The sequence below is a fragment of the Arvicola amphibius genome, chromosome 8 (assembly GCF_903992535.2).
Source record: "Arvicola amphibius chromosome 8, mArvAmp1.2, whole genome shotgun sequence".
Taxonomy (NCBI): Eukaryota; Metazoa; Chordata; class Mammalia; order Rodentia; family Cricetidae; genus Arvicola; species Arvicola amphibius.
Window position 1 is genome coordinate 52,796,382 of NC_052054.1, and position 17,648 is coordinate 52,814,029.

The 17,648-nt window shown below is 43.0% G+C and overlaps 1 protein-coding gene across 1 annotated transcript in view; it reads left to right on the top strand.

Annotated features, from left to right (window-relative positions):
- The window catches only part of Ak9 (adenylate kinase 9), a 113,490-nt gene that overhangs the window by 37,291 nt on the left and 58,551 nt on the right, over positions 1-17,648 (top strand). The window contains exons 12-18 of the mRNA XM_038340158.1: positions 1,199-1,343; positions 5,590-5,697; positions 5,735-5,745; positions 5,814-5,892; positions 10,638-10,786; positions 14,700-14,856; positions 15,605-15,719. Coding sequence (XP_038196086.1) covers positions 1,199-1,343; positions 5,590-5,697; positions 5,735-5,745; positions 5,814-5,892; positions 10,638-10,786; positions 14,700-14,856; positions 15,605-15,719 — 764 coding nt within the window. The remainder of the gene's footprint in view (positions 1-1,198; positions 1,344-5,589; positions 5,698-5,734; positions 5,746-5,813; positions 5,893-10,637; positions 10,787-14,699; positions 14,857-15,604; positions 15,720-17,648) is intronic.

A 17,648-nucleotide genomic window follows, 5' to 3' on the forward strand; every position in this document is an offset into this window, starting at 1 on the left:
TGTTTTTCAAAAGTGAGATATAACACTAGCCTGTGGTCCAGTAATTCCACCTCTGAGTAATGAAAACATCTACAAAGAGATTCTGTAAAAGTTGTATAAATATTAATCGATGCTTTATCTCTAAGATCCCTGGCCTGGACACACCCAGGTACCCTCCAGAAAGTGAATGAATGAAAAATCCGTGCATACATAAGAGAACAGGGTCGAGCAATGCAAAGATCAACTGACAGTCACAGAAGCGGTCTTCCAAGGGGAGGAAGGCCTAAGGGTTACATTCTGTACAATTTACAAGAAATTCTGGAAAAGATGCAACTGATCTGCAGCGACTGAGCACAGATTTGCCAAGGACTAGGAATCAGAGCTGGGGACAAAGGAAGGAGAGGGAAGGAGCTCAGTGTAAGAGGGAAAAGGGAACCTTCTGGGACTAATGTCGAAGTTTCGGATTGATTTGGGTTGTTGTGTGTATATAATTGCAAAAGTTCTTGAAGTTATTAAAATGGATGCCTTTTACTAAATAAGAAACAGACATACAAAGTTGGTTTGATATATTTATCTTAACTTTTATTAAGCCAAATATATATATATATATATACATATATATGCAACCTGAATATATAAATAATTTATTTATATTTTATACAAAAATATGACTGATTCCTATGAATGAATTACCTTAAAATTGGTGAATTGGGGGCTGGAGAGATGCCTATGTGAACCTAGCAGTTCACAGCCAGCCATAACTCCAGCTCCGTGGAATCCAGCATCCTGTCCTGGCCTCTGAGGGCATCCCATGGGTGGAGTACACAGACATACGTGAAGATAAAACACGTACACGTATAGAAAGAAAATAAGGAGATGCACAGTAGTTAAGAGCACCTACTGCCTGTGCAGAGGACCCAGGTTTGATTCCCAGCACCCACATCCCTTGTAACTCCAGCTCTGGGGACCCGAGCCCTCTTGCCTTTGCAGGCAGCTGTACTCATGTGCACAGACCCACACGCATATACATAGTTAAAAATGAGGAAAATACACTTTTAAAAACAGATTTTTTTTAAATCAGTGAATTTGATACATAATTTCAAAGATGCTATTTTTGGAAAACAGATAAATAGGTAGATAGACAAACAGACAGATGGGAAATGTGTTTCATATTCACAGGACCTTGAGAGTACACTAATTTTATTGACTATTTCCGCAGGTAGTTGACTATGCTAAGCTTGTTAAGCCACGTTTTGATGTCGCCCGTGAAAAGCTAATTAAGGACACCATAATCGAGGCCACCGCCACGGCTATCAAAACCGTGAGAGAGAAGCTGCTTATGGAAAAGAAAGTTAGGAAGCAAGGTGGATCCTGTTCCCGTTTCAAAATCTGTGCGTCTCGGTGGACGGCCAAGCTTGGCTGGTGGAGGGCGGGACTGCTAGTTTACCTATTTAGTCTCTCAACGAATGGCTGAAGGGATGAAAAGAAATGGATTCGTAACCCAAAAGGTTAATTTCTGGAAGCTTAAGCAAAGGCACGTTTGAATGTGTCCTTCTTCAAAGGTCTACCTACTGCGCAGAGGCTGAACAGTGCTCGTGACTTCATCCACACTGGCAATGAAAACAACCCTCACCCGGCCCCTCTCATGTCTGCTGTCTAACACCGCACGCCAGCCTTGGTATTGCTAAATCTTTCTATTTGGAAAACACTAAGTTCAGTGACATGGTAAACACAACTCTCCAATTGCACAGGTGACTGTTGAATGGCTCTAAAGCTAACACAGTAAATGCACACACAACACTGTCCCCCTTTCCAAAGCCCAGCTCCTAATCAGGTCACTCACTGCTGGTCATGATATTTTAGGGTAAACACAAAAGTGACCTTTACTTAATCGTTTTTCTTTAGGAAAATGAGAGTTCTAATTTCATGACTATTTTTGTAATTCATAGAGGGGTTTGGTAGAATTGATATCTCTAATTGTTGTCTGCTTTTCTTACATACACATACGTGTACACATGCACATACATATACATCCATATATACATCTGGCCTGGAACCACGTAGCTCCCTTGCATGTAAGACCTATATAATCTTCATAAAGCTTTTACCTTCACTTCAGTGGATAAGGAAACTTAGCTTTAAAAAAGGCTGTGGAACTAGCTCTTGTAGACCAGGCTGGCCTCGAACTCACAGAGATCCGCCTGCCTCTGCCTCCCGAGTACTGGGATTAAAGGCGTGCGCCCTGTCTCGAAAAGCCAAAAAAAAAAAAAAAAAAAAAAAAGGCTGTGGAAATTGCCCACGGATGCAAGCCAGCGAATCCCTAAGATTTAAGTCATTGTGAAGTCTGGGGTTGGAATTGCAGGGAGCTGCAAGCCGTATGACGCGGGTGCTGGAAAGCCAAACTCAAGTAATAAAAGGGCTTCAAGTGCTCTTAGCCCTTGAGTGACCACTCCACCCCGCTAAGTATAATTTAAAGGATCTCAAGCATTTCTCTTGAGAATGGTTTTATCTTGTCAGCATCTAGCAAGACAACCTGAATGCTTTCCATGCTTTGACCTGTTCATTTGATCAACAACACTGTACTCCAACATCGTTATTATTTACTTTCTAATATACATCTTACTTAGTCGTGGTCTGTTAAAACTATCTAAAATTTTGTTTATTGAGACCCTTCTCTCAGCATCCACAGTGTAACTAGTTTATAGCAATCTTTTTTTTTTGGTGTTGTGGAAGATTTTGTTATGAGAAGTATTTGTGCATATTTCATTTTTGTGGTTTGTTTGTTTGGTTTTCTGTATAAACTTGGAGATTTTCTGACATTTCTTGTTTTGAAGTCATTCGATAAGAAATTAACTTCTTTTTCCTGGTAGTGTTGTATTTTCACTAAACAAGGACAAGTTTTTATTGATTTTATTGAGCTCCACATTTTTCTCTGCTCCCCTCCCTTTCTTCTCCTCCTCCTCTTCAACCCTCTCCCATGGTCCCTCTGCTCTCAATTTACTCGGGAGATCTTGTCTTTTTCTACTTCCCATGTAGATTAGATCTATGTATGTCTCTCTTACTGTCCTCATTGTCGTCTACGTTCTCTGAGATTGTGATTTGTAGGCTGGTTTTCTTTGTTTATGTTTAAAAACCACTTATGAGTGAGTACATGTGATACTTGTCTTTCTGTGTCTGGGTTACCTCACTCAAAATGATGTTTTCTAGCTCCATCCATTTGCCTGCAAAATTCAAGATGTCATTATTTTTTCCTGCTGTGTAATACTCCATTGTGTAAATGTATCACATTTTCCTTATCCATTCTTTGGTTGAGGGGCATTTAGGTTGTTTCCAGGTTCTGGCTATGACAAGCAATGCTGCTATGAATGTAGTTGAGCACATGTCCTTGTGGCACCATTGAGCATCCTTTGGATATATACTCAAAAGTGGTATTACTGGGTCTTGAGGAAGGTTGTTTCCTATTTTTCTGAGAAATCGCCATACTGACATCCAAAGGGGTTGTACCAGCTTGAATTCCTACCAGCAATGCAGGAGTGTTCCCTTTACCCCACAACCTCTCCAGCATAAGCTGTCATCAGTGTTTTTCATCTTGGACATTCTACAGGTGTAAGATGGAATCTCAGAGTTGTTTTGATTTGCACATCTCTGATGGCTAAGGATGTTGAGCTTTTTCTTAAGTGTCTTCCAGCCATTTTAGATTTCTCTGTTGTGAGTTCTCTGTTTTGGTCTGTACTCCATTTTTTTACTGGATTATCTGTTCTTTTGATGGTGATTTTCTTGAGTTCTTTGTATATTTTGGAGATCAGACCTCTGTCTGATGTGGGGTTAGTGAAGATTTTTCCCATTCTGTAGGCTGTCGTTTTGTCTTGTTGATCATGTTCTTTGCTTTACAGAAGCTTTTCAGTTTCAGGAGGTCCCATTTATTAATTGTTTCTCTCAGTGTCTGTGCTGCTGGTGTTATATTTAGGAAGTGGTTTCCTGTACCAATGCGTTCAAGTGTACTTCCCACTTTCTCTTCTATAAGGTTCAGTGTGGCTGGCTTTATGTTGAGGTCTTTGATCCATTTGGACTTGAGTTTTGTACATGGTGATAGATATGGATCTATTTTCATTATTCTACATGTTGATATCCAGTTATGCCAGCACCCTTTAAACCATTTAAACAAGAACACTCTAGACTGTTTGTTGTGCCTTTCTTCTTTCTGGGTAGCAGACAAGCATCCATCATCCTTCCTAGAACTTTTCCAAAGAGTCCGAACTGACATGGCTTGACACCCTAATGTCCATCTAGATGATTGTCTTAGTTAGTTACGGTTCTATTGCTGTGAAGTGACAGCATGACCATGGCCACTCTTATAAAGGAAACATTTAATTGTGATGGCTCACTTACAGTTTCAGAGGCTCAGTTAATCATCATCGTGGTGGGAGCACGGTGGTGTGCAGGCAGACATGGTAACTGCAGCTATGGTGGTGTACAGGCAGACATCTTGCAGGAAACAGGAAATCAGCTGATTCACTGGGTAGTATCCTGAGCATAGGAAATCTCTAAGCCCATGCCCACAGTGATACACTTCCTTCAACAAGACCATTCCCACTCCAACAAAGCCACACATCCCAATGGTGCCACTCCCTATGAGATTATGGGGGCCAAATACATTCAAACTACCATAGTGATCTAGAAGGAAGTTATAGGTTTAGTATGTAACTTTCAAAATGCAAAATCCAAATGTAAAGAATACTCTGGACCATTTAACAGTCGAAGGAGGGAAGTTGTTATTCCAGAATTCATTAATTTAGTCCAGAAACACTTGAGTACTTTCTCTGCATTAGACAAATGCTATGAAGTTTCTATTCTCTTGGTGCTTACATTTTAGGAGAGAATAGAGAGGAAAAATAAAAGGAAGGGAGGGAGGGAGGAAAGAATAAATTAGTGTGTGGGGGAGACACGTAGCGAGCAGTGGAGCCGACAGTATTGGGAGCAGGGTGCTGTGCTGGTACCTGCTCCAAGCGAAGACACTGGATTGAAACTTAAATCTCAAAGGCAGCCAGCCGGGCTTTGTCCCAGTGGAGCAGTGCCCTGTTGTGTTTGCTACAGTGTAGTTATCCCTTTCACCTGAGATCATGGGAACGAAGTATAAGTTCTGGAGGTTTTCGTACATTGTCTTTCCTGCTGGAGCATATGAGTAGCTATTCTCCTCTATGCTGTGATCTTAAAAACCCTTTCAAATCTCACTGACTTCTCAGTCTGGCGATAAAGTTAACCATAACACTTCCAGTGCAGGAATCTAACCCCACATCCATTCAAGTTAAATTTGTCAAGCGAGAATAGAGCAAGTCTCGTAATCATACCATTTGTATAATGAGACAGAGGTTAACCACCAGCAGCGAGCAGACTTCCTGTGTCTGCACCTGCGTTTGCTCCCAATGCCTGGAATTCAATGATCTTCATTTGACCTAGGAAAATAGGAGACAAATGAAGTGGCTAACATACCCACAGCCCTTCCACAACAGTCAGAGCCGAAACTGCGTCTAACTTCAGCAGTGCATTCTAACCACTCTGCCTGCCTACTGTCTCCTTCCACTTCCTTTAACACAGCCATTTTGCTTTCAGAGGAGAAGACCTTAAGGGAACTGCAAGTGCCATATGCAAAAAAGGAATACGAAGACTTCATGGATGAAAAGATGTTTAAAAGCTCTGACGACTTGCAGTCTTTGATGGGTGACGAAGGTATAAACTCACGGCCTGATACTGTCAGTGATGGGATCCGTCCTACTGTGTGTAGATGAGCCAATAAAGTGTCTTCTTTTGCTGCAGCAACTGCTCACGACTCCCAGAAACTCAGCTCCTTAGACAGTGCCGAGGAAGACAAAACTAGGTCCGAGATCGCCCTTGCTGAGGACACGGATAAAGATGGTAGGGACATGAGCGGCCGAGAAAGTGTCTATGCATCTCAGTCCATTTGTTTTTTATTTGGTCATCATACGGGAACTCAAAATTAATGCACACAAAGTTGCAAACTTCAGCAGGAATAAAAGGCAGGCTTGACTTTTGCAGATTTCAACCAAACAGCTGCAGAACAAAATAGATTTATTACAATGAAGGTGAGAGAGAGAAAATGAAAAGTTACATACATGCAGAACCCCAAGAAAGACTGATGTCATACAGTCATTAGCAAATGATTATAAATTCCTTCTTGAAAGCTCTATACTAACTTTGATAGAGTGTAACCAGTATTTCATAAACCCATAATTATAGTTGTGACATTTCATCATTACTGATTTGCTATTTAACCTTATGACATTGTTCTGTGCATATGCGAAATTTCTGACAGCATATAGAAATACCTGATACAACGTTATACAATTATGCCTACTATGTCATCACACAATAGCCATAGAGTCAACTGTTCCTCTGCTTTTGGACAACTGTGTATCCTGCAGTTATGTTTCTTTATTGGGGATTATTTTAGCCTTTATTTTAAAGAATTGCATAATTTTTATGAATAGATCATGGCTTAGCTGTTAAATATTAGTGTGTCTAATCTTATGAATGTGTGTGTGTGTTTATCAACCATAGGCATGCATGAACCCACAGGGACCAGAAGAGGGCACAGATCCACTGTAGCTGGAGTTACAGGCAGTTAGTCATCGTATGGGCGAGGGAACCGAACCCAAGTCCTCTGCAAGAGCAGGCAGCGCTCTTACCCTCTGAGCCATCTCTCCAGCCCCATGCTAGTTCTTTATATTATAAATTTGTGTTACTTTTTTGCTCCCATAAACAATATTTTAATGCATTTTAATATAAATTTTAGCTGGATATTCATATTAGTAGAACTACTATGTCAATGAATAAGAAGCTACAGAAAAGATTGTTTTGCATAAAAGTTATTCCAGATATCCAGTAATCTACAGTAATGCTTGTTCATTTTTTTTGCTTTTATTTCTTTTTACATTGATGGTGATTTTTACATATTTCATCAAATTTTCCAAATTGTCTCTTCAAAAATATCTTATGTTAGTACCTTATTTTTCAGGGTTTTTATTTTTCAAAATTGAGTAGTTTGTCTTGTAAATCATCTTGCTATTGGTGAATTAATGGAGGCATTTTTCATCATCAGCCAATTGTTTTTCTATTATTATTTATGCTCTTACTTTTAGGATTTAAAAGGTTTTGCTCTGGCATTCTGGTTTTATGAGAGTTTTTTTTGGTAGGTTAACTTTTTGTTGTTTTTGTTCAATCTTTTAGTATTTGGTTTTAAGGCACATCAATAATTTGATGAACAATACACAGTTCATAATGTTTGTTTGTTTCCTCCTACTGTTTCAAACACGCCTGCTTTTCCTGGTTTTTATTTCGAACTAGTAAGAACGAACCAGACACTGTTAAAAACTTGTATGTGTCACCCTCTTTACACACACACACACACACACACACAAGCATGCATGTGGACGTGTGTACACAGTGGAACACCATATGCTCACATGTAACCAAGTAGCTGCTGGGAGCCCACCTCTGATGCTGCTGAGCTCCCAGTACCCTACAGTCCCTCTCCCAGACTGCCCTGCCCCTTTGTGCACCAAGCAGTCTGACTTAGCAGCAGGCACCAGGGCGTCTACCCACAGAGGGTGCTGATGTTGACAGCCTCCCCTTCCTGAGGCCAACTGCAAGGCCATGGCCTGTGGACCTCAAGACTGTTGCTCAGAAAAGGTATTTTTAATTTTTTTAAAATTTAGATTCACAGGTAATATATAAAACTAAAATCCTATCTTTGTTACAGGTTGTTATTTTTAATTTTTTTTCTGTTGATAGGTATGTTTAGCTATTTGAATGTTATGGCTCTTGTCTGAATTATGCCCACACCAAACTTTTTCAGAATCCAAGCCTGTGTAATTTAGTGCTCAGCTCTAGTTCTTAGTAATATTTTATCCAAAGATGAAGAAGAAAGCAGTGGCACATCTACAACTAACAGGAAGTTCTGAGAACTTCATCGAGTAGAAAAGTAGGTGCTCTCGCAGGCACGAGAGAGGGCTGAGGTCAACAGGGGATCATGTCATTGCCCAATGGGGTCAACAGGATGACGTGCCCAGAGCTTAAGCAGACTCAGCCCCTGGCACAGGACCACCCTAGCTCTGGGATATGATGGAGGCCCAAGATGAGGAACTGTCCACTTTCTTGATTGGCCCTCCTCAGAGTTCCACTGTATCCCGTGATGCTGCTGAGGGCCGTGTGTGGGCCAGTGGCCCTGATGTGGCCGGGGTCTGAGTTGATATCAGAAGACCACGTCATCACTTAACAACATGTGGGCTGTTGTCGATGGCCTGAAGCCATCCATGATGGTGGCCGTGGGCCATGCTGCCACAAGGACCCATTCTGATGTGAGTGGCCCGCACTGCCTCCTGAAACCATGGTAGTGTCTGGGTCTAAAGTCCTGCTACAGCCGGGGTCTGAGGTGATGTCCTTGGCCTGTGTTGTCAATGAACATCAAGTGGAGGTCCCTGGCCTACACTGCTGCCTGAAGCCATGTTGAAGTTTGTGGGCTGTGCTGCCACCGGGGGGGGGGGGGGGCGGGCGGGGGAGGGGAGCCTGCAATGCCACCTAAGGCCATAGTGATGTCTGGGTCTGTGATGCCACCAAGAGCCATGTCTGGGCACAAGTTGCCACCGACGGCCGGGCAGATGTCCAGAGGTCTGCGCTGCAGCCTGAAGCCATGTTGATGTCTGCTTTGGAGGGCCTTGTCTGGGTCTGTGGCCCTACTACAGCTGGGAGCCCTGTTCATGGTCTGCGCTGACTCCAGACACATGGAAGCCCATGACCCAGGCTCCCTCAGGCAGCAAAGAGCAAATAAGGTACTCTGGCGGTGATATCGATGACTACAGGTGCACAGTTAAGAAAGGGGATGTGGAAGACTTCTGTGACAAACCCTACCTTCACCCCAATGTGCCCTAAATAGTAACAACCTAAAAAGGAAGCCATCGAAGAGAACTCTTAAAAACTGTGATAGAGCATTTGGAAAATGGCTAGTCTCTCGCTGTCCTTGGTATCACACACGGAGGCTAATTACTTACAAAAGCTCGGCCTTAGCTTGGCTTGTTTCTTGTCAGTTTTTCTTAAGTTAGCCCCTCTACCTTTTCCCTCTGGACTTTTTCCTTTTCTTTCTTCTGTACATCTTACTTTCCTTCTTACTCTGTGGCTGGATGTATGGCAGGATGGCTGGTCTCTGGGGTCCTCTCTCCTTTTCTTGTTCTCTCGTTGCTTGCTCGTTCTCCTTGTTTCTCCTTCTATTTATCCTCTCTGCCTGCCAGCCTGCCTATCCTTGCCCCTGCCTCGCTATTGGCCATTCAGCTCTTTATTAGACCATCGGGTGTTTTAGATAGGCAAAGTAACACAGCTTCACAGAGTTAAACAAATGCAACATAAACAAAAGTCATACACCTTAAAATAGTGTTCCCCAACACCCTGACCCAAGCCTATTTGCATTTTATTGACTCTACAAACTGTAAGGAGAGCTGGGAAATTCATGTTTCCATCTGGGCACATGATTGGCCTCGGCAGAAGCACACTGTCAAGGAGGAGGAGAGACGCAAAAGAACCAAGTAACTTAGCCCTTGGGACATTTTTTTAAATCTAACTTCATTGTTGAGTCTTTGGGAGTTTCACATCATGCGCCCCAATTCTGCTCATCTTCTGGTCCCCCCCCATCCTCCTCTCACTCCTGCAGCATGCCCCCACAAAAGAAAACAAAATAAGGCAAACAAGCAAACAAAAATAACAAAACAAACAAAAAATCAGAAACCTCTTTGCTTCTCCTTCATTCCCCTCTCTCCAACACCTCTTCATTCATCCTAGAGGCACTGGGGGCCTCAGTGTGTCATGTCGTAGACCCTTTGGTCCTACCAACCTAACTGGCAAACATTCATTGCAAGGAGCCAATAGTCTACCTGTGACTTTTTTGCCCCACTTCCTCTAGGACTCCAGAAAGAGACCACAGTTCTGGACTATTCTGCCCTGCTCTCAAGGAACTGTCTCTTTTTTCCCTGAATACATTTTAAGGCAAAGACAGCAGGAGGGGCAGGAGGCAGTTGCCCTTTGAAGGCCTTTGATCTGAGATCAACGGGGCTCTGGACAGAGATTCTAACAAGCAGGTGGAGCCCAAAAGCAGTAGTTACAAAGCAAGACTGGAAATGCGGAAGGTGTCCAACCAGAAGGCACTGCCAAGCCCCGGCCTCACTGGAGGGGTAGATACAAACACCGTTAAATGGTAAAGACAGTGCAGTCCCCTTAGCCGTGCCAGGAATGAAAGCAAAAATCAAGTCTCTGCCAACTTTTTCCCCACCCAATTCCAGTTTGCCTGCCCCCTGCCCTCCCCGCCACCGCTCTAGACTCCTGTTGGTAACTGAAGCGCTCACCTTGTGTGATTTCCTCCCTTGCTGCTTATGCTCCCCTTCACTCCAGGATGCTCTGGTCCCTCCATGGCATCCTTGACATGACCTTCACACTGCTGCACTGGTTTGTGATTGTGTGGTTTTGTTCTCTTCTTCTAGCAGGTGCTTTAGTAACTCAAGGAAGACTTTAGGCCACATGTTAGCCGCATGTCTTATCTCAAGTAACATTGTTCATGAGCCTAGGGATGAAATTTGTGTCAATTTATTTGACTTTAGTCTCCACAGAAGAGTCAATAGAAGAAGTGAATGAGAACCACCCCGACGTGCTTTTCCTCATAGAGGACACTCTGAAACATGCCAAGGATCTGAACTTTGAGCAGCCATATGAGAAATATGCTGAGCTACTAGAGGAAATCATCAAAGAGGTAAAGACTAAGATTGTCCATCTGGTGTGTGACCAGCTGTCCCTAAGTGTCCTTTTACTGCAGTCTTCGAACTCATGTACTTTTTTGTTTACATCACTTCTTATATGTTTCATGGCTCTTGAGAATTTTATACATGACTACAATGAAATGATTGTAACTGCCCCCCTGTTTCCCCACCACTTTTCCCCATGTCCCCAGAAGCATGCCCACTCCCGACTTCATGTCTTTAAAAAAAATTAACAAGAGTCCAGTTGGTGCTGCCCACGGAGCATGGGTGTGGGCTGCCCACTGGAGCACAGGTGTGGGCTACCCACTGGAGCACGGGAAACCTGCCAGCAGCCGTCTCCTTGATTATCTCCTTCTTCCACACTGTCCACTACCCACAGTTCCAATGCCATCATATGAGAGGTGCCCCCATGGTGCTGTCACCAGTTGGAAGATTCACAATGATCAACAAAATTAAGTGATGTGATTTCATAGTTCTGAGATGAATTCATTGAAGTCAATCTTAGCTGTTGTCTTGGACTCAGTCCAGTTAGTAGAAAGATGGAGTCTATTGAACCAGTGCCACATTTAGATATTTCATTTATGAGCTAAATGGAGACGGAGATCAATTCTGTCACGTGACTATCTAACGTCATTCAACCACTCTAGCGTGTGTTGACAGGGGAGTGTAGAAACACAGAGAACTTTTCAGCCCAAAGAGGAAAACAAGCTTCAAATGCCATGGCCATGCCAATGGCAAATCAGCACCTTTTCTCTTGTTTATAAAGGATGCGGTATCATAGAGGTAGACTCTATGCAACAATCTCAGGTAAGCATGCAGAGAAAGCATGCAAGATAAATGGGCCAGTTTTGGACTTTTGGTGAGCTTTTCTATTTTCTCTGTAATGGAATCTTAAATTATTATGTGAGAAACTCTGGGCACAGGAATTTGTACCTGTAATCCTAGCTAGCATTCGGAAGGCTGAGGCAGAAAGATCATGCATAATTTAAGATCAGCCTTATTTACATAGGCAGGTCAGCCTGCGCTACACATAAGACTCTGACACACACACACACACACACACACACACACACACACAATTTATGAGAATAAAAAGCTTCTCTATCACATGAGAACATCAGTCTGTAGCTCTCAGTGCAGCGCCCTTGAGCCCTGACTGTACCAGACTCCTTTGAACCCCTCAGTACTTTTGAGCTCAAACACACATTTTTTAAAAATATATTTATTTTACATCCCAGTTGCATCCTGTCCCCCATCCTTCCCTCCTAGTCCCTCTCCCCTATTACTCCCCCCAAACCCCGAATCCCCTCTTTTTCTGTCTCCAACTAGGAAATATCAATAAATATCACTAAAACATGGCTATCAAGTGGCAGTAAGAGTAAGCACCTCCCTATGTGCTAAAGCTGGGCAAGATGACCCAGTATGAGGAGTTAGGTCCCAAAAGCCAATAAAAGCACTGAAGATGGCCCCTGTTCCTGCTGCTAGGAGTCCCACAAAAGGACCAAGCTGCACAACTGTCACATGTAAGCAGAGTGCCTAGGTCAGTCCCATGCAGGCTCCCTGGTTGTTGGCTCAGTCTCTGTGAGCCCCTATGAGCCCAGGTTAGTTGACTGTGTGAGCCTTTTCATGGTGTCCTTGACCCCTCTGGCTCCTACCTCTCCCTTCTCCTCCTCAGATTTCCCAAACTCCCCCTAATCAAACACACCTTTTAACTAATCTCCTTAGGTTGTTGGAGCCTAGTTTTCCCTTCTGTCGTGCCGTGAGTCTGAATCTGCTATTTCTGTGTACTGCATTAGAAACCGGAGATAGGGAAATCGATTAAACATGGCTCTTGCCTTTAAGGATCTTCTACACTGAACTGGCCCGGGAGCCACTCACTAGGTCATTGTGTGGCAAATAGACAGACACGAGGCACAGGAATTCCCTCGGGAAACTCAGAGCTACCATCTTCACCCCATCAATGAGACAGAACACCTGGAGAAGCAAAGTGAAGACAGGCGCCTACAGGCCTAGCCCTTGCCCGTGGTGCAAACACCTTCTTGACTATGTTGTGGAGAATACACATCTCCAGGAAGGATGAATACAGCATTTCAGAGGCAGCAGTGTGCTTGCAGTGTTAGGGCTTAGCAACTGCAGCAACAGTCAGTGGAAGCTGTTGAGTCAGAGGTCTGCTCAGATCGTGTCCACTCCTGCCGTGTTGCTATTCCTCAAAAGACCAGGGGATCAGGCAGGAAAACCATTCCCATAAGCAGCCAGAGATATATGATATTCTAACGAGTATACTCTTTTGTTGTTGTTTTTGCTTTGTTTTGCTTTGTTTTGTTTTGTTTTTGAGTCAGGTTTTCTACATAACCCTGACTGTCCTGAAACTTACTATGTAAGTTCTGACTTTAACTCAAAGATCCTCCTGCCTCTGCCTCCTGAGTACTAGGATTAAAGGCGTCTGCCACCAAGCCTGGCAAGAGTATATTCCTTGGGGAAGCCATTTGCCCATTTTTTTCCTTGGGTTGTCTTTTAAAAATTCTATTATTTGAGGGCTGGAGAGCTGGCTTAGAAGTTAAGAACACTGGCTGTTCTTCCAGGGGACCTGAGTTTGGTTCCCAGCACCCAAGTAATATAAATTTAAAGCTCATAATTTTCAAACTCCAGTTCTGGGTGATTGCTCTGTCTCCTGGCCTCTATGGACAATTGCACTCATATGCACACAGCCATACAGAAATACACATAAAAATAGTTAAAATATAAAATCTTTAAGAAATGTAAGTTTAAATTTCAATAAGGAATAACAATGAGATGTAATTTCTCACCTTTTAAATTGGCTGAGTTTTTATGTAAGCGATCACTGTTTGTGAAGTCGTGGTGATAGGGACATCTGGTTGTGCCAGGGTGTGCTGGATAGGCTTGTGTCAACCTGACACACAAACCAGGGTTCTCTAAAAGGAGGGGACTGCAAATGAGAAGCTGCTTCCATAAGAGCCAGCTTTAGGGCATTTTTTTAATTATTGATTGATGGACAAGGGTCCAGCACATTGTGTGTAGTGTCATCCCTGGACTGGTGGACCTGGGTTCTATTAGAAAGCAGACTGGGTAAGCCATGGGGAGCAAGCCAGTAAGCAGCACTCGTCCATGGCTTCTGCATCAGTTCCTGCTTCCAGGCTCCTGCCCTGTTTGAGTTCCTGTCCTGTTGTCTTTCAGTGAGGAACCACAATGTGGAAGTGTAAGCCAAATAAAGCCTTTCCTCCCCAACTTGCTTCTTGGTCATGGTGTTTTGTTGCAGTGATGAAACCCTACCTCAGAGAGCCACAAAGGGTGAAAACCGGAACAAATGTTTTGGGAAAGTGTGGCATTTACTGAAAATATAACTTAAACAAATATATAATCCTTGAATAACTACTTCTATGTAAGGGTGTTATTATTCACAATGTTATGAAAGTAGTCTATACCCGGGCAGTGATGGTGCACGTTTTTAATCCCAGCACTCCGGAGGCAGAGGCAGGCAGATCTTTATGAGTTCAAGACCAGCCTAGTCTATAACAGTTAGTTCCAAAGCTACAGAGAAACCCTGTCTCAAAAAAAAAAAAAAAACAAATAAATAAATAAATAAATAAATCTAATGCATAAGGAAGTTCATCACTGTTGTAATAAAAAGTGACATAAATACTAACTAGACACATTTAGTGCCACAGATTAATAGACAGCAAGAGAGCACCATTTTGTTTAATAAAGGATGTTTCCTGTTTTTAAACTAGTAAGACTTAATTACTTCAAAATTAAGATTCTCTTAAAATTAAGTCAGTCTTCCTTTCTTCTCAGAGTCAGGACCTAGAAGAAGCTTGTTGGACTCCTACAAGAAAAACACATCATAAGTCTGTGACTTGCCCACTCACACTGGTGCTGTTCTCGCAGGTAACAGATGACAACAAGAACAGGTTTCCTGGTGCCCAAAAACATGGAGGATGGATTGTGGACAACTGCCCTGTTATAAGAGATCTGTGGTTGGCCTTCATTGATAAAGGAATTGTACCTGATTTGGTTATCTCTTTTACAGATGCAGAAAACAATGGTTGGTAAACATTGATTATCTAAATTTAAAGTAAAATGTTTGTTGCTGACATTAATGTTGTCTAAAATAAAGAATGGAGAACTCTCTTTAGAAAGAAATACCACCCCAACTACCACCCCAGCCGTGTCTATAGGACTGAATGATGTGTGAAGTGATGTTTCTATCCACTGAGAAGGCAACCTGGGGTGCCGTGCCACCGAACCGTCTAGCAGGTTCTAGCAGTCAGCAGCTGTGACTTGTCAGTTAACACTGGGTACAATCCTGATGCCCGGATTTAAATAGTCTACCACGTCACCTTTTAAGGAAATATATTTGAGAGGCAGTGGGGTAAATGTTTGTTCAGCCAACCCTGACAACCTGAGTTCAATGCTTGTGACCCATTCGGTAGGAGAAAACCTGCTCTCTGCAAGCTGGTTCTCTGACTGCCCATACATGCATATGAGCACACACACACACACACACACACACACGTGCACGCAAACACACACACACACAGATGTTAGGAAAAAAATCTTTAAAAAATATTTGAAATAAGAATTCCCAGCGTGAACACAGTTTGTTTTCATATGCCTTTCAAAAAATGATTTAAGACATCCTACTAAAATGTTTCCAGACTTCGAGCTCTGTTCGGATAAGAACTTACAGACAGATGTGTGAGTGTATAGTCTATGGTTGTTCTGGAGCTAATTTCCAAAACAGGCCACACTCTATGCAATTTCCAAATAATTTTTTTCTCTTTATATTTCAGGAAAATGTTTTTTAAATAGAATGTATTTAAAGAATAAGCCTGAGATTGATGCTAAGATTTTAGAGAGATTACAAGATGAACTGCAAACCAAGAAAAAGGAAGAGGAGGAAATACGGTAAGGTTCGTGTAGACCAAAAGACGCTACACACTGAACATGCCCCTGCTCTCCGAGATTTTAGTTTTATTTATGTGTGTGTATGTGTGTGTGTGTGTGAGAGAGAGAGAGAGAGAGAGAGAGAGAGAGAGAGAGAGAGAGAGAGAGAGGAGAGAGGAGAGAGAGAGAAAGGAGAGAGTTGTGTTTGAATGCCCACTGAGGGCAGAAGAGGGCACCGGATTCCCTGGAGCTGAAGTTAGAGGTAGCTAGGAGCCACCCAACATGGGGGCTGGGAAGCAACCTCAGGTCCTCTGCAAGAGCAGCTAGCATTCTTAACCACGGAACCATCTCTCCAACCCCCAGTATATACCTGCAGGTTTTATAGCCTCTCACAGATTATGCTAATAAAATGTTCCTAACATCAGGAAGATTGTCCATTAACTGCACAAAAATCCCACTGTGCCCAAAACAAACAGGAAGTTTCTGAATTTCTACTCAGCGGTAGACAGCTTCACAGATCATTTCAAGTTTTCTTCATCAGGAATCTGGGAAAAAATGAGCCTAGTTCACACACTCACACTCACACACACACATTCACACACTCACACACACACACTCACACATACACTCACACACACACTCACACACATTCACACATGGGTAGAGAACAGTCTTCCAAGAAGGTATGGGTTAGTAAATGAATCCCAGTACCAGGTATGGGAGACCTCCCTATGAGTTATTAGTCAGGGAGGCCCCAAACAACACAAGCTATTGCCATTGCTCTTGGTTGCCCACCATAACTAGACGGTCAGACCCCATTGCTGAAGAGACCACATGCTTTGGTCACAGGCCATGGAGAGATTATGTTGGAAACGAGATAGAAGCTTCTTTGCTACTAGCTAGCTTCCATCATCCAGAAGGTGCTATGCAGACAGCTGAGGGAGAAAGGTACCAATAGTGTTACCGAGCCACAAACCCTTTGAGCTTCAGTAATGATCTTACAGGCAGGATGTGCCCTCTGGTACATGGAAGGTACTGCAAAGAACAGATGAAACCCTCGTGTAAAATGTCAGCCAGGTTCATGGTGTTTATCAGTTGGTAACATGCTCATTTTAAACAGACAAAAATACTCCTGTGTCATTTTTCAGAACAGTTCTGTCCCCCAGTGTCTCCCAACAGTGCCTTTCCCCCTTTCTCTTTTTTACTATCTGGAATTTTCTAGTTCTGCAATCAATTTCTACTCATGTGGTTTGGTGTTCCCACGTGTTCATGAGCTTCTTAATGCCAAAACCGGTGCACGCGTCTCAAGTGTTCTATATGCTGATTTCTAAAACTCAGCAATAAGCATTTCACAAAAGCTTTTTCTATAGTCTAGAGAAAATAGAACCTGAAAGAGCAAGAAAAATGCCTCCCAGATGCATTCAAGGGCTCTACAGGTTATCTAAACAGAGACAAGCATAGCAGGGTTAAGGCTTGCGTCATAGGTCAAACATCTAAAAACCGTGCTGAACTGTAGGTTTCTCGGCATCCGTCTGCACACAGTCCAGCTGAATGACAAGGCCACCTGCCATCATGGTTTCAAAAGCTTCAGAGGTCCTTTCCCAGCCTGGCCAGGCCTGGGTCTTCCCAGTGACATACTTTATTGGTTTTAGAAAAGGAAGTTCTCATAAGCAGCCTTGCTGGGGCTGCATGACACAGACGTCAAAACAGAATCTGAAGGAGATGGGTCAAGAAGACTCAGCAGTCTGCCTGGCCTGGGCCATGAACAGGGAGAATCCCCAAAACACCAACACTCCTGGGTGGAACACAGGACACAGCGGGAGAACCTTAGCCAGAAATATGGTGGTAGTGTCTCCCAAAGAGAATCATCATTAGCTTTCAAAGAAGGAAAAACAGATGCAAAGTCACACCACATAGTTCTTTGGAGGGCGGTGGCTCCAGGAGCTGCTG